Raw genomic sequence first — 22,446 nt, forward strand, 5'->3', positions numbered from 1 at the left:
TTCAAATATGAAGGAGAAATCAAAAGCTTTACAGACAAGCAAAAGCTGAAAGAATTCAGCACCACCAAACCAGCTCTCCAACAAATACTAAAAGATATTCTCTAGACAGGAAACACAAAAAGGGCATATAAACTCGAACCCAAAACAATAAAGTAAATGGATCACACTTATCAATAATTACCTTAAACATAAATGGGTTGAATGCCCCAACCAAAAGGAAAAGACTGGCTGAATGGATACAAAAACAAGATCCCTATATATGCTGCCTACAAGAGACCCACCTCAAAACAACGGACACATACAGACTGAAAGTGAAGGGCTGGAAAAAGATATTCCACGCAAATAGAGACCAAAAGAAAGCAAGAGTGGCAATACTCATCTCCGAAAAAATAGACTTTAAAACAAAGGCTGTGAAAAGAGACAAAGAAGGACACTACATAATGATCAAAGGATCAATCCAAGAAGAAGATATAACAATTATAAATATATATGCACCCAACATAGGAGCACCACAATATGTAAGACAAATGCTAACAAGTATGAAAGGGGAAATCAATAACAGTGGGAGACTTTAATACCCCACTCACACCTATGGACAGATCAACTAAACAGAAAATTAACAAAGAAACGCAAACTTTAAATGACACGATAGGCCAGTTAGACCTAATTGATATCTATAGGACATTTCACCCCAAAACAATGAATTTCACCTTTTTCTCAAGTGCTCAGGGAACCTTTTCCAGGATAGATCACATCCTGGGCCATAAATCTAACCTTGATAAATTCAAAAAAATCGAAATCATTCCAAGCATGTTTTCTGACCATAATGCACTAGGATTAGATCTCAATTACAGAACGAAAACTATTAAAAATCCAAACATATGGAGGCTGAATAACACGCTTCTGAATAACCAACAAAACACAGAAGAAATCAAAAAAGAAATCAAATTATGCATGGAAACGAATGAAAATGAGAACACAACAACCCAAAACCAGTGGGAAACTATAAAAGCAGTGCTAAGAGGAAAGTTCATAGCAATACAAGCATACCTCAAGAAACAAGAAAAAAGTCAAATAAATAACCTAACTCTACACCTAAAGCAACTAGAAAAGGAAGAAATGGAGAACCCCAGAGTTAGTAGAAGGAAAGAAATCTTAAAAATTAGGGCAGAAATAAACGCAAAACAAACAAGAGACCATAGCAAAAATCAACAAAACAAAAACCTGGTTCTTTGAAAGGATAAATAAAATTGACAAACCATTAGCCAGACTCATCAAGAAGCAAAGAGAGAAAAATCATATCAATAAAATTAGAAATGAAAATGGAGAGATCACAACAGATAACACAGAAATACAAAGGATCATAAGAGACTACTATCAGCAATTATATGCCAATAAAATGGACAACGTGGAAGAAATGGACAAATTCTTAGAAAAGTACAACTTTCCAAAACTGAACCAGGAAGAAATAGAAAATCTTAACAGACCCATCACAAGCACGGAAATTGAAACTGTAATCAGAAATCTTCCAGCAAACAAAAGCCCAGGTCCAGACGGCTTCACAGCTGAATTCTACCAAAAATTTTGAGAAGAGCTAACACCTATCCTACTGAAACTCTTCCAGAAAATTGCAGAGGAAGGTAAACTTCCAAACTCATTCTATGAGGCCACCATCACCCTAATACCAAAACCTGACAAGCCACAAAAAAAGAAAACTACAGGCCAATATCACTGATGAACACAGATGCAAAAATCCTCAACAACATTCTAGCAATCAGAATCCAACAACACATTGAAAAGATCATACACCATGACCAAGTGGGCTTTATCCTAGGGATGCAAGGATTCTTCAATATCCGCAAATCAATCAACGTAATTCACCACATTAACAAACTGAAAAATAAAAGCCATATGATTATCTCAATAGATGCAGAGAAGGCCTTTGACAAAATTCAACATCCATTTATGATAAAAACTCTCCAGAAAGCAGGAATAGAAGGAACATACATCAACATAATAAAAGCTATATATGACAAACCCACAGCAAACATTATCCTCAACGGTGAAAAATTGAAAGCATTTCCCCTAAAGTCAGGAACAAGACAAGGGTGCCCACTTTCACTGCTACTATTCAACATAGTTCTGGAAGTTTTGGCCACAGCAATCAGAGCAGAAAAAGAAATAAACGGAATCCAAATTGGAAAAGAAGAAGTAAAACTCTCACTGTTTGTAGATGACATGATCCTCTACATAGAAAACCCTAAAGACTCCACCAGAAAATTACTAGAGCTAATCAATGAATAAAGTAAAGTTGCAGGATATAAAATCAACACTCAGAAATCCCTTGCATTCCTATACACTAATAATGAGAAGGTAGAAAAAGAAATTAAGGAAACAATTCCATTCACCATTGCAACGAAAAGAATAAAATACTTAGGAATATATCTACCTAAAGAAACTAAAGACCTATACATATATTGAAAACTATAAAACACTGATGAAAGAAATCAAAGAGGACACTAACAGATGGAGAAATATACCATGTTCATGGATTGGAAGAATCAATATAGTGAAAATGAGTATACTACCCAAAGCAATCTACAGATTCAATGCAATCGCTATCAAGCTACCAGCAATATTTTTCACAGAACTAGAACAAATAATTTCCAGACTTGTATGTAAATAGATAAAACCTCGAATAGCCAAAGCAATCTTGAGAAAGAAGAATGGAACTGGAGGAATCAACTTGCCTGACTTCAGGCTCTACTACAAAGCCACAGTCATTAAGACAGTATGGTACAGTATGGTACTGGCACAAAGACAGAAATATAGATCAATGGAACAAAATAGAAAGCCCAGAGATAAATCCACACACATATGGACACCTTATCTTTGACAAAGGAGGCAAGTATATACAATGGAGTAAAGACAATCTCTTTAACAAGTGGTGCTGGGAAAACTGGTCAACCACTTGTAAAAGAATGAAACTAGATCACTTTCTAACACCAACACAAAAATAAACTCAAAATGGACTAAAGATCTAAATGTAAGACCAGAAACTATAAAACTCCTAGAAGAGAACATAGGCAAAACACTCTCCGACATACATCACAGCAGGATCCTCTATGATCCACCTCCCAGAATTCTGGAAATAAAAGCAAAAATAAACAAATGGGATCTAATTAAAGTTAAAAGCTTCTGCACAACAAAGGAAACTTATAAGTAAGGTGAAAAGACAGCCTTCTGAATGGGAGAAAACAATAGAAATGAAGCAACTGACAAACAACTAATCTCAAAAATATACAAGCAACTTATGCAGCTCAACTCCAGAAAAATAATCGACCCAATCAAAAAATGGGCCAAAGAACTAAATAGGCATTTCTCCAAAGAAGACATACGGATGGCTAACAAACACATGAAAAGATGCTCAACATCACTCATTATTAGAGAAATGCAAATCAAGACCACAATGAGGTACCGTTTCACACCAGTCAGAATGTCTGCAATCCAAAAGTCTGCAAGCAATAAATGCTGGAGAGGATGTGGAGAAAAGGGAATCCTCTTACACTGTTGGTGTGAATGCAAACTAGTACAGCCACTATGGAAAACAGTGTGGAGATTCCTTAAAAAATTGCAAATAGAGCTGCCTTATGACCCAGCAATCCCACTGCTGGGCATACACAGCGAGCAAACCAGGACTGAAAGAGACATATGTACCCCAATGTTCATGGCAGCACTGTTTATAATAGCCAAAACATGGAAACAACCTAGATGTCCATCAGCAGATGAATGGATAAGCAAGCTGTGGTACATATACACAATGGAGTATTACTCAGCCATTAAAAAGAATACATTTGAATCAGTTCTAATGAGATGGATGAAACTGGAGCTGATTATACAGAGTGAAGTAAGCCAGAAAGAAAAACACCAATACAGTATACTGACACATATATACGGAATTTAGAAAGATGGTAATGATGACCCTGGATGGGAGACAGCAAAAGAGACACAGATGTATAGAACGGACTTTTGGACTCTGAGGGAGGAAGAGGGTGGGATGATTTGGAAGAATGGCATTGAAACATGTACACTATTATGTAGAAATGAAGTGCCAGTCTATGTTCGATACAGGATACAGGATGCTTGAGGCTGGTGCATGGGGATGATCCAGAGAGATGATATGGGGTGGGAGGTGGGAGGGGGATTCAGGATTGGGAGCTTGTATACACCCATGGTGGATTTATGTCAATGTATGGTAAAACCAATACAGTATTGTAAAGTAAAATAAAGTAAAAAAAAAAGAAAAAAAAAAAAAAGGCAGAGACATTACTTTGCCAACAAACGTACATTTAGTCAAGGCTATGGTTTTTCCAGTGGTCATGTGTAGATGTGAGAGTTGGACTGTGAAGAAAGCTGAGCACTGAAGAATTGATGCTTTTGAACTGTGGTGTTGGAGAAGACTCTTGAGAGTCCCTTGGACTGCAAGGAGATCCAACCAGTCCATTCTCAAGGAGATCAGCCCTGGGTGTTCTTTGGAAGGAATGATGCTGAAGCTGAAACTCCAGTACTTTGGCCACCTCATGCGAAGAGTTGACTTATTGGAAAGGACTCTGATGCTGGGAGGGATTGGGGGCAGGCAGAGAAGGGGACGACCGAGGATGAGATGTCTGGATGGTATCACTGACTCGATGGATGTGAGTCTGAGTGAACTGTGTGAGTTGGTGATGGACAGGGAGGCCTGGCGTGCCGCGATTCATGGGGTCGCAAAGAGTCAGACACGATCGAGCGACTGAACTGAACTGAACTGAATCAAGGGTACATTCTTTAGTGAAATGAATGAGGAAGTGGATATCTGCCTGGAGGAATAAACATAAAAACAACAACAAAAGTCACTGTGGATGACAGAAGACCACTGCAAGTACTCTGGATTTTGATCTGAGTGTGATGAGAAGATATTGAAAGAATTTTGAGCATAAAGTGGTTAAAAAAGGAGATATAAGTTTTCTTTCTAAGTATAACTTATTTCAGCCTCAAGTCCCAAATAGTATTTCTCCTCATTCATTTTCCCACCAAGACATGGAAATCATGGGGAAAGAGGTATTGCCTGCTAGCGATAATAATCAATTCCAATGACGGTTACTCATAAGGGATTCTTTCATATCATCCCAAACTACTCCAACTTTAACCTGGATGGAGGATTTTGACGAGACAAAGGAGTAGGCAGTTAAGGCCTACTATTAAGAGATTTTATCATCCTGTAATTTGTTATCAGTGTTCCTAGTTTTACTTTTTGATAAGAAAAAGTACCATCCTCTGCTTTTGTCAGTTTTCTTTACCCACAGCAAGTTAAGCACTAGAGGATAGTGACACAGTGTTCTCTTGAAGAGAGAAGTAGTAATAACTGCAATGAGAAACATGGGAGTGAACAGGAGAGCTATGATTATAATACTATACTCAATAATGTCCCTTAAAACAAAACTAAAAAAAAAAAAAAATCTTTTTTTTTTGAAGTAACAGACCAAAGCTATGTATAAATCAGTAGCTTAATATCTCCTTTATTTAGCTTAGAAAAGTAGTAAGCAAAAACACACTTTCTATACTTAACAGTAAGAGCCCATAGAGGCAAAAATATCATTGTGCAGATAGTAAGAATACAAAAAAGAATCTTTAGAGTCTGTAAGAAAAGGAACATAAAATATTCTATTTTGAGTTGAAAATAGCCAGAAGAATATCAGATAGTTGGTGAGAAGGACCTGAAAATGATGTTATCTGTTTATGATTAAACTAAACTAATACTTAATAATAAACATACATTTCACTAATCTGTATACATATAGCTCTGGTGACATAAATGAGCTAATATAAACTCTTTTTGTCCATAAACACAAAGAAATGTTTGACTTAAAAACAAAACAAGGGGGCTTCCCTCATGGCTCAGTGGTAAAGAATCTGCCTGCTAATGCAGGAGACATAGGTTTAATCCCTGGTCCAGGTAGATTCCACATGCCATGGAACAACTAAGCAAGTGTGCCACAAATATTGGGCCTGTGCTCTCGAGCCCAGGAGCTGCAACTACTGAGTCCACGTGCCAACTATTGAAACCTCTGCACTCCAGAACCTGTGCCACGCAACAAGAGAAGTCACTCCAATGAGAAGCCCGCTCACCACAACTAAGAGAGTAGACCCTGCTCACTGCAACTAGAGAAAAGCTCGTAAGTATAGCAACAAAGACCTAACACAGTCAAAAATAAAGTTATTTAAAAAATAAAAGCAAAATGAAACAACTCAAAGGAAAGAAACTAATCTCCAAGGGCCTCCAAAAATTTAATCCTGATTGAGAAGCAATGACATGGGAAAGGAAAAAAAATCAGACTGAGATTTGAGTCTAATGTGATAGGAGTTGGAGTTTTAATGAACACAGAACAGGAGACATGTGAGAATGAAAAAGATGAGGGGCTGAAATTGAGATTCTCTGCCTATAAGAACTTCTCTTTCCTAAGGAAGAACTAAAAGTCTCAGCTCATCAAGGCAAGAAGGCCACAAAGAAGCTTATTTCTTGCCCAAGATTCTGTCTGGGAGATTTAAAAAAGGAATCTCTTTTAAGCATGTAGTCAATGTATACAGCTGTGGTATAGGATTTCACAAGTGGAGAAATTCATGTGAAAAAAACAGCTCTAACAATGCTGAAACCTCTGGGCTACCTGATAAAAAAAACTGGTCTCTTGAATACTTCCACAATGCATTGAAGGAAACTAATGAATGCTGCTGCAGATAAGCTTATAAGCAAAAATCAAGACAGGAAAAAACAGTCATAACAGAGAGATCAGATGAACTAGGCCAAAATATTAGCCACCCTAAGAACTTGAAATAACAGAAAAAAAATCAGAAAGTGAATATAACTGAAGTTTTATATAATTAAAGAGATAAAAAAGGAGAAAGAAAAGCTATGTTGAAAAACCAGGCCAGCATAAAAGAAAGGGTAGAAATGAAAAAGAACCAAACATAAATTCTATAAATGAAAGAAGTCATTAAATGGATTGAAGAGATTAGATGTAGGGTTAAAAAAAAACTGAAAAGCAAATCTGAGAAAGTTATCAGGATTATAGCAAAAATAAATTACATAACTGAGGTTGAGATACAGAAGTATACTAATCCAAGTTTCATCTATAGACCACAAATTGTTACTGGACTGGTTCATGATACACAAAGTGAGAGTAAGCATTTGTAACAATTTGATAGTGTTGTGACATTCTTATTTTATAAAAATAATGGTACACAGTTGACTGGAAATTAAAACCTATCTTCTACCAGATAGTTTGAGAACCACTGACACATAGGGATAGAAATAGGGACTGTCCACTGTGCAGTCAATAGTTACAGGAGTTATAGAAGAGAATACAGACAATGGGGAAGCATAAATGTTTGAAAAGGTAAGATTAAAAAGTTCTTGAGAACTGCCTGACAAGCCAGTGGTTAGGACTCTGAGTTTTCATTGCTCCAAGGGCCCAGGTTCAATCCCTGGTTGGGGAATTAAGATCCCACAATACATCCTGCGTGGCCAAAAAACAAACAACAATAACAAATAGTACTAAAATTGTTTGATTATTTGATAAACAAGAAGACATGAGAAGTAACACGGATTAAGAGCATGAAGTAGAACCCTGGATCTATGATTTCTAAATTGTGTGTTCTTGGACAAAGTATTTATTCTAAGCTGCAGCTTCCTGGTCTTTAATGGAAACTGTATAAAATACGGTGGCTCAGAGGGTAAAAGCGTCTGCCTGCAGTGCGGGAGACCCGGGTTCAATCCCTGGGTCGGGAAGATCCCCTGGAGAAGGAAATGGCAAGCCACTCCGGTACTCTTGCCTGGAAAATTCCATGGACGGAGGAGCCTGGTAGGATACAGTCCATGGGGTCGCAAAGAGTCAGACATGACTGAATGATTTCACCAATGGAAACTGTAGTACAAACAAAAAAGAGTGTACTGGTGGAATTAGATAATACAGGCACTTAAATATTAGGTGTTCTTTTTCTTCTTAATTAACATAAATCCCAAAGCAGACAACAGATATTAATAGTAGCAGAGTCTAAAGAAGATCTACTCTTGGGACTTCCCTGGTGGTCCAGTGGCTAAGACTCCGCGTTCCCAGTGCAAGGGGCTGGAGTTCAATCCCTGGTCAGATAATTAGATCCTACATGCTGCAACTAAGACCTAGTGCAGCCAAATAAATTTTTATACACACACACACACACACACACATGCAAATCTATTCTTAAAACCCACCCTGACACTTTCACTTCACATTATCTTCTTGTTACCAAAGCAGAAATAAACTATTTTTTATTTAAAAGATAGTTTTCAAATATTAAGTGAAAACGAATGGTTTCACATTTGAACAAAACAAGTATAGTATTATAATTACCTCTATAAGCAGCTTTCCAAAAGTTTTTCTGTCCAGGGCATACTTGGTAGCTTCATCCAAAGCTCTCTGTGCTAGTCCCACAGCAGCAGCTGCAACCTAGCATTACATTTTACAAAGCAGAAGTTCACGTTGTCTTTAAAACACACATATAATGGCTACTTACCTCAAATCTAAGTTAAAGTTTGCACAAAGAGAAGCTGACCTATACCTTAAGGCAATAAAGGGTGGGGGAAATGACAAGCATTTAAATTTATATTTTATATGAATTAAAGGTTAATGGAAGGCATTTGCAAGGCACAGGATCATGGCCTAGAGATAAATCATTCTTTCTGTTTAACAGGGGAAAGCTTCTCAGGGGAAATATTCCTAATGAGTGAGGCAAGAGGAATGAGTACACATCAGCAGGAATGATTAAATTAAATGTGAAATGCTTCTCTGTAAATCTAACAACTATAGTAATTTTGCTCTTACTAAAATAATTTCTGTAACAGCAATAATACTGAAGAATTCTTAGGAAAAAAAAAAAAAAACCTCCATCTTTAATAAAAGCAGATATTTAAAAAGAAATACAGACCAAACAAACAATGTTAAAACAAAACTATTCAATACAGTAAATGAAAACTCCCATAAAGGTTATTAAGCCATCTTACTTACTGGTGGTCTGGTTTTATCAAATGCTCCCATTGCAATTTTGAAACCAGCTCCCTCACCAATTAAAACATTTTCCTTAGGCACTCTCACATCTTCAAAGACAATTCCTCTTGTATCTGAACATCGCTGGCCCATATTTAATTCCTAATAAGGAAAACAATATGTAGTATGAAACATATTTTGAGCTAGCATAAATTCTTGCTTTAAGCACTGTTAAAGACTTTGAGATTTTCTGCAATTGCCTATTTATATGGAGGTGGACAAACTATGGTCTGTAATGCCTATTTTCTAAATATAGCTTTACAGAACTACAATCACACCTATTCATTTACATATTCTCTGTGGCTACTTTCTTGCTCCAATGGTAGAACTGAGTATTTGTGACAGACACCAACTGGCCCTCAAAATCTAAAATACTTGTGTATGCTATATCTTTGAAAAAAAAAAAGTTTGCGAAACTCTCATCTAAAACAATGTTTCACAAACTCTGAAACTGTTGACTACAAATTGTCACTTACCTGTCAATGACAAATGGCACTTGCTGAGAGCATCTGCCAGTGATTGAACAATAAGGGCAGTCGCCATTTGCCTCTGCAGAGATTGAACCCTGTGGGGCTGCAGCTGCTGACTTTACCTCCCCAGGGAGTTCAGGGTGGAATGAGGCACTCTGTGCTCCAGGGAATCTGGCAGAACAGGTCTTTAGATGTGTGCTGTGTGCTAAGTTACTCAGTCATGTCCGACTCTTTACGACCGCATGGACTAGACTATAGCCCGCCAGGCTCCTCTGTCCATGGAATTCTCCAGGCAAGAATACTGGAGTGGGTAGCCATTCCCTTCTCCAGGGGATCTTCCAGACCCACATATTGAACTTGGGTCTCCTGCATTGCAGGCAGATTCTTTATCATCTAAGCCACCAGGGAAGCCCAGAAAACAGTATGGAGGTTCTTCAAAAAAACAAAAATAGGGTTACCATATGATCCAACAATTCCACTCCTGGGCATATACCCAGACAAAACTTTAATTTGAAAAGACACATGTACCCCTAGTTTCTAGTGGCACTATATACAATAGCTGAGACATGAACCCAACCTAAATGTCCATCAACAGAGGAAAGGATAAAGAAGATGTGGTATATATATACAACTGAATGTTCCTCAGCCATAAAAAGAATGAAATAATGCCATTTGCAGTAACTTAGATGGCCTAGAGATTATCCTACTAAGTGAAGTAAGTTAGAAAAAGAAAGGCAAATACAATATGATATCACCCTAGATGTGGAATCTTGGAGTAGAAAATAACAACTCACTCCAGTATTCTTGCCTGGAAAATCTTACGGACAAAGAAGCCTGGCAGGCTATAGTCCATGGGGGTCACAAGAGTTGGACGTGACTAAGCACAGAGGTGCAATCTAAAATACAAGACAAATGAACATATCTACAAGACAGAAACAGACTCCCAGGCACACAGAACAGACTTGTGGTTACCAAGGTGGGTGGTGAGGGAGGGAAGGACTGAGAGTTGGGGATTAGCAGATGTAAACTAATATATCCAGAATGGATAAACAACAAGGTCCTACTATATAGCACAGGGAACTGTATTCAATATCCTGTGATGAACCATAATGGAAAAGAATATGAAAAAATATATATATATATATAACTGACTCACCCTTCTGTACAGCAGAAATTAACCCAACATTATAAATCAACTATACTTCAATGATATATATATATGAAAAAAGAAATTGCCAAGATAGTTATTTCCCCTCAATGTTTTGTTTTAAAAATTTTCAAACCAACAGAAGAACTGCAAGGAGTAAAATGAATACCTATATACCTTTGCCTAGATTCACCAATTATGGCACATTTGCTTTATTTCTGTGTTTTGTGTGTGTGTTTAACTATTAGCTATTAGCATTATTTGCTGAATTATTTGAGAGGAAGTTGTAGATACCATGACCCTTCTTAAGAGAAATATATGATCTGGTTTTTAATAAGCAGCATGAGAGCAGGAGTAATGAGAATATAGACAAAATGTAAACATAAAGAATTGTATATGTATACAAATTGTATACAATTTGGCCACTCTTTCAAATGACTTGAAACGACTATTCTCAACTTAAAAATCTTCAGGAAGGATTATTTTACCCGATAACATCAAATGCAGCTTTATTTTTATTGCAACTTAATACAAACAAAATGTTTTCAATAAAGGAAACTGAAATTAGTAATTTTTAAATTTATAGTTAAAACAATATTGGAGGCCTTGATCACTATAAGTACACACTTACCTTTCTTCCAATCTGTATTCCTGGGGTGTCTGCTTCCACAATAAAGCCAGTAAAGGCTTTACTAGCAGGAGCCTTAGGATCCGGATCAGAACGAGCCAATAAAAAATACCTAATAAACATGATGATAAAGATAACGGTATCAGCAGATAACAACATACAACATATGATGACTCCCATCTCAGTTAACCCTCCCAACAATCCCAATTATTATTACTCCCATTTTATAGAAGCAATGAAGCATCAGAAAAATTTAAAAGCTTGCCCAGGTCATAATCTTATGATGTGGCAGAGCTAGTATTTCAATCCACATCTACTTTTTTCCCAGAAAGATTTTAAAATGCAACATGAGGAGAAAAGCCAAAACATCCAAATATCCATGTAACCCATGTTCTAAATAGCCTGGAATAGGAGAATTTTTTTAAAATTCCTTAAACAACAAATTTATTTTCTGTGCTTAAAACTAATAAACTATTACTCATTCTACAGTTTTACTTAATAGTTTAAAAGAATAGTAAAAACTCCTTTTCCAGTTTCACATTTTACCTAATTTGTCTTATTACATAATGAGTTGTACTTAATGAATTCTTACAGTTGTGAAAGTTTCTAGTCCCATTATTGGATTTCTCTCACTTGTTACATTGTAAGCATTTCTTCACTTTTTTATTACTTGGTGATATTATGATAACTCAAAAATAACAATATCTGCTGCTGCTAAGTCGCTTCAGTCGTGTCCGACTCTGTGTGACCCCATGGACGGCAGCCCACCAGGCTCCCCCGTCCCTGGGATTCTCCAGGCAAGAACACTGGAGTGGGTTGCCATTTCCTTCTCCAATGCATGAAAATGAAAAGTGAAAGTGAGGTCGCTCAGTCGTGTCTGACTCGTAGTGACCCCATGGACTGTAGCCTACCAGGCTTTTCCGTCCATGGGATTTTCCAGGCAAGAGTACTGGACTGGGATGCCATCGCCTTCTCCAACAATATCTAGCACTCCATAATACTGAACACTCATAAAGTGATGGACATATTTAAAATAGACAGTAAACTCACTCTCAGGAATAATGATTTTCTTGCCAAAAAATAATGCTGAAAGAGCACACACATATATATTGAATCAGAATTTTTGCAGACAAGGAAAGAGTCCATTTTAGTTCATTATTCCAATCAGCAGAGAGAACTTCCTCTGTAAGTTTCTATGTATATACTTGTAATGATGAGTAAATACATTTTTCCCATGACAACTTACATATTAGACAGAACCACTATCGAAATGCTTGTCCTTATGCTGAACTATACTCTAAATTTGTCTCACTTTCACCCATTTATTCTAAACTGGCTTTCTGAAGCAAATGTATGAACCTAGTCTTCTTTGTATGAGACATTATTTCAAATTTTTTTTAATTCTTCCAATACAAATCTAATTCCTTCATTCTTTACAGGACATGTTTTCCGCCCTCAACCTAATCAAGAACATTTACTTGCTTTTGAATTTATTCCACTTTGTCAATGCCTGTCTTAAAAAGTGTTTCCTAGTACTGCTGCCATTTTTTCCTGTTTGTTTCATACTATACTTCAGCAAGAAACTACATTCACTTCTTAAAGGCAGATACATCGGACGGTTGATTCCTATTGACCCTTTTTTCATATTTTTTTTTTCACAAATAGTGCTATCAAATATGTTTCCCTTCAACATTTTATATTTATACAAGTGATTTTATGACATTCTGTTGAAATTCATGTCACTATTTTTGAACTTACATATTTGGGCCTTTTAGATTTTTTTAAGTAAAATTCTGTCCACTCTAAAAGATAATGCTTATTGCTCAGGATTAGAGAAATGTGCTATACCAGTGACTTTCCTTTTTCCCTCAGAGTCTTAGGGGAATGGCTCCAAGGAGATTCTGGTGCAGAGAATGGAGAGTAGGTGTAGTGAGCCAAGTAGATGGAGCTCTAGCTTTCCTAATTAGATTCAACGAGAGCAGGTGTTTTTGTTTTATTTTATTTTACAAATTAAACTTCTGAGACAATTTGAAGAAATAGCTCAGGAGTTAGAACTTTTGAAAATTACTCAATTATTTATAATCTTTTATGGACTATCCAGTTCTGTGAATAAAACTTATCTTAATTGTGGTGGTTTAATAACAAAGGAAAGGAGAGAGGGGGAGATTCTGAATATGCAGTAATGAAGAAACAATGTACGGAGATGTTTTAAACAACATACCAATTAGCTTTTCCTCCATTGGTTATCCACATCTTCTGACCATTAATAATATACTCATCTCCTTTCTTTTCTGCTTTGGTTTTTATACCAGCTACATCAGAGCCTGCTACAGGTTCTGTTACACAATAGGCCTTGAAGATATGGAAAAAAGGAAATAAATAAATGTTAATTATTAAATTATGAACATTTAGAACCAGAAAGGTATCTTATTTTCTGTCAATAATTTTAAATATTTTAAAATATGTAAAAATAAAATGTTCTTACAGAATCAAACTCTTTAAATGTCAAAACATTTAATATGTAATTTAAAACAAGATGTAGGATACCAATTATTGTTGTTCAGTTGCTAAGTCATGTCCAACTCTTTGCGACCCCATGAACTGCAGCACACTAGGTTTCCCTGTCCTTCACTATGAAGAATACCAATAATCTATGTCAAAAATTAAAATGTTAGGTATCTTCAACCAAGTTAAATTCAATTTCACATGAACTCATTCATTCAAACATGTACTGAGTAGTATCTACTATTTACCAGATTATAAAAGAGGAGATGAAAATATCTTGTCTTCAAAATTTGTGCAATGTAACAGTGAAGTGAAGTTGCTCAGTCATGTCCGACTTTTTGTGACCCCATGGACTGTAGCCTACCGGCTCCTCCATCCATGGGATTTTCCAGGCAAAGGTACTGGAGTGGATTGCCATTTCCTTCTCCAGAGGATCTTCCTGACCCAGGGATCAAACCCAGGTCTACCTGCATTGCAGGCAAACACTTTACCCTCTGAGCCACTAGGGAAGCTAGATGTAACAGCAGAGATGAATACTATAGAATACTATACTGTAATGACATATCTACGTATTATAGTCATACATACAGGGCTTAAAAAACTAGGTTTAGTTTTAGGGTGTCCAGAAAGCTTCCAGAGGTGATGCTTAAATTAAGTCTCAAAAAATGAAAAGGAATGCTTAAAAGATAATCAGATTCTATAACATGTATACAGATTCTATAGCATGTAAAGGAATGGTAGAAAATTAATCTGGGAAGAAAGGAAGGGAACAGATGACAAAAAACACTTTTATTATACTAAGTTAAATTTTTATCTGGTAAAAGAACAGGAGCCTCTTAAGGCTCTTCAACAGAGGTGTGACAAGATGTAAACAGTAAAGGATAAAGGGTTAAGTTCAGTTAAGTTCAGTCACACAGTTGTGTCCCACTCTTTGCCACTCCATGGACTGCAGCACACCAGGCCTCACCATCTATCACCAACTCCTGGAGTCTACTCAAACCCATGTCCATTGAGTCAGTGATGCCATCCAACCATCTCATCCTCTGTCATCCCCTTCTCCTCCTACCTTCAATCTTTCCCAGCATCAGGGTCTTTTCAAATAAGTCAGCTCTTCGTATCAGATGGCCAAAGTATTGGAGTTTCAGCTTCAGCATCAGTCCTTCCAATGAATATTCAGGACTGATCTCCTCTAGGATGGACTGGCTGGATCTCCTTGCATTCCAAGGGACTCTCAAGAGTCTTCTCCAACACCACAGTTCAAAAGCATCAATTCTTCAGCACTCAGCTTTCTTTATACTCCAACTCTCACATTCATACATGGATGTATGGACTAGTGGAAAAACCATAGCCTTGACTAGACAGACCTTTGTTGGCAAAGGAATGTTTTTGCTTTTTAATATGCTATCTAGGTTGGTCATAACTTTTCTTCCAAGGAGCAAGCATATTTTAATTTCATGGCTGCAGTCACCATCTGCAGTGATTTTGGAGCCCCCAAAAATAAACTCTGACACGGTTTCCACTGTTTCCCCATCTATTTGCCATGAAGTGACGGGACTAGATGCCATGATCTTAGTTTTCTAAATGTTGAGCTTCAAGTCAACTTTTTCACTCTCCTCTTTCACTTTCATCAAGAGGTTCTTTAGTTCTTCTTCACTTTCTGCCATAAGAGTGGTGTAATCTGCATATCTGAGGTTATTGATATTTCTCCTGGCAGTCTTGATTCCAGCTTGTGCTTCATCCAGCCCAGTGTTTCTCATGATGTACTCTGCATATAAGTTAAACAAACAGGGTGACAAGATATAGCCTTGACGTACTCCTTTTCCTATTTGGAACCAGTGTGTTGTTCCACGTCGTTCTAACTGTTGCTTCCTGATGTGCATACAGATTTCTCAAGAGGCAGGGATGGTGGAAGGCATACAGATTTCCCAAGAGGATAAAGGGAAGGTGGAAGGGCGAACAATAGGTTGCTGAAGTTCATTCACGTTTACTGGGTGAAGTTTCTCACCCTTAAGGTACTTAGTCCAAAGAGAGAAATCTTAACAGTTCATTTTAATTCAAAGTAGTAAGGGACCATAAGGACATCAGAAATGACTACTTAGACCTATAGAAGGGTGGGAGGTGAGTGATAAGGAGGGTAATAAGAATACGTTTGGAGAAGATACAATGAATACTCATTGGAGGAGATAAGTCTTGAAGGAAAAATAAATGAGGCAAGCAGATCTAGGCACAGAAGAATGAAATAGCATTGTGCAGGGCAAAGTACTAGCAGTTCAGGTGTCGTTCAGGCAGTAAGTCATGTACGACTCTTTGCAACCTCATGGATTGCGCATGCCAGGCTTCCCTGTCCTTCAATATCTCCCAGAGTTTGCTTAAAGTCATGTCCATTAAGTTCAGTTCAGTTCAGTCGCTCAGTCGTGTCCGACTCTTTGCGACCCCATGAATCGCAGCACACCAGGCCTCCCTGTCCATCACCAACTCCTGGAGTTCACTCAGAGTCACATCCATCGAGTCGTTGATGCCATCCAGCCATCTCATCCTCTGTCGTCCCCTTCTCCTCCTGCCCCCAATCCCTCCCAGCATCAGAGTCTTTTCCAATGAGTCAACTCTTTGCATGAGGTGGCCAAAGTACTGGAGTTTCAGCTTCAGCATAATTCCTTCCAAAGAAATCCCAGGGCTGATCTCCTTCAGAATGGACTGGTTGGATCTCCTTGCAGACAAGGGACTCTCAAGAGTCTTCTCCAACACCACAGTTCAAAAGCATCAATTCTTTGGCACTCAGCCTTCTTCACAGTCTAACTCTCACATCCATACATGACTACTGGAAAAACCATAGCCTTGACTAGACCGACCTTAGTCGGCAAAGTAATGTCTCTGCTTTTGAATATGCTATCTAGGTTGGTCGTAACTTTTCTTTCAAGGAGTAAGCGTTTTTTAATTTCATGGCTGCAATCACCATCTGCAGTGATTTTGGAGCTCAAAAAAATAAAGTCTGGCACTGTTTCCACTGTTTCCCCATCTATTTCCCATGAAGTGATGGGACCGGATGTCCGTTAAGTAGGTGATGCTTTATCTAACCATCTCATCCTTCATCACTCTCTTCTCCTTTTGCTTCAATCTTTCCCAGGATCTGGGTCTTTTCCAATTAGTCAGCTTTTGGAATCAGGAAGCCAAAGTATTGGATCTCCAGCTTAAGCATCAGACTTTCCAATGAATATTCAAGGCTGATTTCCTTTAGGACTGACTGGTTTGATCACCCTGTAGTCCAAAGGACTCCTAAGAGTCTTCTCTAGCACCACAATTCAAAGGCATCAATGGATTTTTTTTTTATCAATTATATAAGTCTAGCCAAAAATAATGTCTAAGAGATAAGTCCATGTAGGAAGGAAAAGGTCAGATTTAAACATAAATCATACAGATCATAGCATTAGCACTGTTGATTTATATAAAACACTCTTGACTTAAATTGCCAAATCAGTCTCCCCACTGGTGTTAAGGTTTGGTATACTCACTGAATAGCCTATTAAGTCTCCAGTTCCGGGCTTTACCTCTCCCCTGACCTTTACCCTCTTACATGGATTTATCTATTAGACATTTTTCTTGGTAATAAACACCTTAAGCAAAATGCATCCCAAACAAAATAATTTTCTGTCCACTCTTCAGAACTACTTCTCATCTAGATTATCTAAAAGTGGCACTAGTGGTAAAGAATTCACTGGCCGATGCAAGAGATGCTAATGATGTGGGTTCAATCCTTGGGTTGGGAAGATCCCCTGGAGTAGGGAATGGCAACTCACTCCAGTATTCTTGCTTGGAAAATCCCATGGACAAAGGAGTCTGGAGGCTACAATCTGCTGCTTCTGCTGCTGCTAAGTCGCTTCAGTTGTGTCCGACTGTGTGACCCCATAGATGGCAGCCCACCAGGCTCCCCCGTCCCTGGGATTCTCCAGGCAAGAACACTGGAGTGGGTTGCCATTTCCTTCTCCAATGCATGAGAGTGAAAAGTGAAAGTGAAGTCGCTCAGTCGTGTCCGACTCTTAGTGACCCCATGGACTGCAGCCTACCAGGCTCCTCAGTCCATGGGATTGTCCAGGTAAGAGTACTGGAGTGGGATGCCATTGCCTTCTCCGAGGCTATAATCTATGGGGTCACAAAAAGTCAGACGTGACTGACCATGGTATCTAAAATGAGAGTGATGAAACCATTCTACTCTGTACTTATCATACCATGTTAGAGTACTATATTTAACTCTATGATATTTTGGGTCAACTTTAAAAAGGTGATGGGACTTTATTGTGAAAAAAAGATGAGGAAAACTGGTTCTAATTAGCTTAGAAAAGATAAGATTCACATGATAGCCATAATGAAATAGCTGAAGGGTTATATAGGCAAGGGAAAGAATTTGACTTGATAGGAGAAAACTACTATGAAATTATTCAAACTTACTGAACACCTATTATGGTATCAGGTGGTGAAATGATCAAAAGAAATGACACAATCCTTTTCCTCAGAAGCACATAATCTAGAAAAGCGTTCTAATGGTCAGAGATACTCCCAAATGCAGCTGCTTCAGGAACCTATGACTCCCAGATAGGAAAACATGAGATAGATGGTCTTTTCACAGATATGTGATAGAGCAAATTCAGATGACACATAAAGTTAACTAGATTACTCTCCTACCTGGAGATTCAAAGATGTTTTCAGCATCATAACAACAATAAAAAAGTATTACACAAATGAACTGTTCAGAAAAAATAATGCTTTAAAATACCAAAATTTTAAATACTGATAACTTTGGAAATTTTTTCCTTAAAATGTGCTATTAGACATTTCTCTGGTTTATAACGTATAGTTTTTAGAGCTTATGAAGTGTATGGGTTTGTGCTTCTATACAAAATGGATGGTTTTTGTCTTATTTGATTGCCACAGAGTAATTTTATGTTTTTTTCGGCAGAAGACACTTTTGCTTCCATTGCAACTAGTCTTCATTCAGTTCAGTTGCTCAGTCGTGTCTGACTCTTTGTGAGCCCATGAATCGCAGCACTCTAGGCCTCCCTGTCCATCACCAACTCCTGGAGTTCACTCAGGCTCATGTCCATCGAGTCAGTGATGCCATCCAGCCATCTCATCCTCTGTCGTCCCCTTCTGCTCCTGCCCCCAATCCCTCCCAGCATCAGAGTCTTTTCCAATGAGTCAGCTCTTCTCATGAGGTGGCCAAAGTACTGGAGTTTCAGCTTTAGCATCATTCCTTCCAAGGAAATCCCAGGGCTGATCTCCTTCAGAATGGACTGGTTAGATCTCCTTGAAGTCCAAGGGACTCTCAAAAGTCTTCTCCAATACCACAGTTCAAAAGCATCAGTTCTTTGGCACTCAGCCTTCTTCACAGTCCAACTCTCACATCCATACCTGACCACAGGAAAAACCATAGCCTTGACTAGACGGACCTTAGTCGGCAAAGTAATGTCTCTGCTTTTGAGTATGCTATCTAGCTTGGTCATAACTTTCCTTCCAAGGAGTAAGAGTCTTTTAATTTCATGGCTGCAGTCACCATCTGCAGTGATTTTGGAGCCCAAAAAGATAAAGTCTGACACTGTTTCCCCATCTATTTCCCATGAAGTAATGGGACCGGATGCCATGATCTTCGTTTTCTGAATGTTGCACTTTAAGCCAACTTTTTCACTCTCCACTTTCACTTTCATCAAGAAGCTTTTTAGTTCCTCTTCACTTTCTGCCATAAGGGTGGTGTCATCTGCTTATCTGAGGTGACTGATATTTCTCCTGGCAATCTTGATTCCAGCTTGTGTTTCTTCCAGTCCAGTGTTTCTCATGATGTACTCTACATAGAAGTTAAATAAGCAGGGTGACAATATACAGCCTGGACATACTCCTTTTCCTATTTGGAACCAGTCTGTTGTTCCATGTCCAGTTCTAACTGTTGCTTCCTGACCTGCATACAGATTTCTCAAGAGGCAGGTCAGGTGGTCTGGTATTCCCACCTCTTTCAGAATTTTCCACAGTTTATTGTGATCCACACAGTCAAAGGCTTTGGCATAGTCAATAAAGCAGACATAGATGTTTTTCTGGAACTCTCTTGCTTTTTCCATGATCCAGCGGATGTTGGCAATTTGATCTCTGGTTCCTCTGCCTTTTCGAAAACCAGCTTGAACATCTGGAAGTTCACGGTTCATGTATTGCTGAAGCCTGGCTTGGAGAGTTTTGAGCATTACTTTACTAGCATGTGAGATGAGTGCAATTGTGAGGTAGTTTGAGCATTGCCTTTCTTTGGGATTGGAATGAAAGTTGACCTTTTCCAGTCCTGTGGCCACTGCTGAGTTTTCCCAATTTGCTGGCATATTGAGTGCACCATTTTCACAGCATCATCTTTCAGGATTTGAAATAGCACAACTGGAATTCCATCACCTCCACTAGCTTTGTTTGTAGTGATGCTTTAAGGCCCACTTGACTTCACATTCCAGGATGTCTGGCTCTAGATGAGTGATCACACCATCATGATTATCTGGGTTGTGAAGATCTTTTTTGTACAATTCTTCTGTGTATTCTTGCCACCTCTTAATATCTTCTGCTTCTGTTAGGTACAGACCATTTCTGTCCTTTATCAAGCCCATCTTTGCATGAAATGTTCCCTTGGTATCTCTAATTTTCTTGAAGAGATCTCCAGTCTTTCCCATTCTGTTGTTTTCCTCTATTTCTTTGCACTGATCGCTGAAGAAGGCTTTCTTATCTCTTCTTGCTATTCTTTGGAACTCTGCATGCACATGCTTATATCTTTCCTTTTCTCCTTTGCTTTTCACCTCTCTTTTCACAGCTATTTGTAAGGCCTCCCCAGACAGCCATTTTGCTTTTTTGCATTTATTTTCCATGGGGATGGTCTTGATCCCTGTCTCCTGTACAATGTCACAAACCTCATTCCATAGTTCATCAGGCACTCTATCTATCAGATATAGGCCCTTAAATCTATTTCCAACTTCCACTGTATAATCATAAGGGATTTGATTTAGGTCATACTTGAATGGTCTAGTGCTTTTCCCTACTTTCTTCAATTTAAGTCTGCATTTGGTAATAAGGAGTTCAAAATCTGAGCCACAGTCAGCTCCTGGTCTTGTTTTTGTAGACTATATAGAGCTTCTCCATCTTTGGCTGCAAAGAATATAATCAATCTGATTTCGGTGTTGACCATCTGGTGATGTCCATGTGTAGAGTCTTCTCTTGTGTTGTTGGAAGAGGGTGTTTCGAGCCAAAGCAAAAACAATACCCAGTTGTGGATGTGACTGGTGATAGAAGCAAGGTCCGATGCTGTAAAGAGCAATATTGCATAGGAACCTGGAATGTCAAGTCCATGAATCAAGGCAAATTGGAAGTGGTCAAACAAGAGATGGCAAGAGTGAACATTGACATTCTAGGAATCAGCGAACTAAAATGGACTGGAATGGGTGAATTTAACTCAGATGACCATTATATCTACTACTGCAGGCAGGAATCCCTCAGAATAAATGGAGTAGACATCATGATCAACAAAAAGAGTCCAAAATGCAGTACTTGGATGCAATCTCAAAAACGACGGAATGATCTCTGTTCATTTCCAAGGCAAACCATTCAATATAACAGTAATCCAAGTCTATGCCCCAACCAGTAACGCTGAAGAAGCTGAAGTTGAACAGTCCTATGAAGACCTACAAGACCTTTTAAACTAACACCCAAAAACGATGTCCTTTTCATTATAGGGGACTGGAATGTGAAAGTAAGAAGTTAAGAAACACCTGGAATAACAGGCAGATTTGGACTTGAAATGCAGAATGAAGCTGAGCAAAGACTAATAGAGTTTTGCCAAGAAAATATCTTCATTACCACACTGTATTTCAAGAAAATTAGTATTTATTTTTATATAAATATATTTAAATAACATTCTTAAAATAATAATATTAAAAGATTGTCTTAAAAGATATTAATTTAGTATTCTTAAGGATATTAATATTCTTAAAATAGTAAGAGAATATATTACAATAATATTCTTTTATTCATAACTATTTATTTATGATGAATTTATTTTGCATAATTGTATAAATTCTATGATACAATAATACAAATATAATAATACAATTTGGGTAAGGATCTGAGGGTCTACCAGTCTTTTGTAGCAGGAGCCTCGTTTTATTCACTGTTTTATTCTAAGTCCACCTGGTACACAGTATTCACAAATTTAGAAGAATGAGAATAACATTATAAGCTTATTAGTGATGATGCTGCCACCTTATTTTTGTAGATTTTACTAAGGAATTTTGCATTGTTCTCTATTAATTTACTAACTTGTTTGGTCTTACACTCTAAAGTGACTGGAGGTAGTTTATATATTACATGTTTTTTTCTTTTTTTTTAAATCACAGTGAAGTAAAAGTAAACTAGAAGAATAGTATACTATAACACATGCTTTGAGGTTCAGATAATTACTAACAGAGGGCTATAAAACTGGCTCAATACTTCCTACTTGCCAAAACAAAAAATTCTACCTGTAAGTGTAAACTGGCATATAGCAAGGAATTCAGATATTAAGTGAATGGATGGATG

The 22,446-nt window shown here is 37.8% G+C and overlaps 1 protein-coding gene across 1 annotated transcript in view; it reads right to left on the reverse strand.

The window, feature by feature from the left end:
• LOC138074323 (medium-chain specific acyl-CoA dehydrogenase, mitochondrial) overlaps positions 1-22,446 on the reverse strand; it is a 46,436-nt gene that overhangs the window by 9,389 nt on the left and 14,601 nt on the right. Inside the window, exons 7-10 of the mRNA XM_068966449.1 lie at positions 13,583-13,713; positions 11,365-11,473; positions 9,078-9,218; positions 8,424-8,519 (exon numbers count right to left, since the gene is read on the reverse strand). Coding sequence (XP_068822550.1) covers positions 8,424-8,519; positions 9,078-9,218; positions 11,365-11,473; positions 13,583-13,713 — 477 coding nt within the window. The remainder of the gene's footprint in view (positions 1-8,423; positions 8,520-9,077; positions 9,219-11,364; positions 11,474-13,582; positions 13,714-22,446) is intronic.

Source organism: Capricornis sumatraensis, chromosome 2 (assembly GCF_032405125.1).
Source record: "Capricornis sumatraensis isolate serow.1 chromosome 2, serow.2, whole genome shotgun sequence".
In the NCBI taxonomy this organism is placed as follows: Eukaryota; Metazoa; Chordata; class Mammalia; order Artiodactyla; family Bovidae; genus Capricornis; species Capricornis sumatraensis.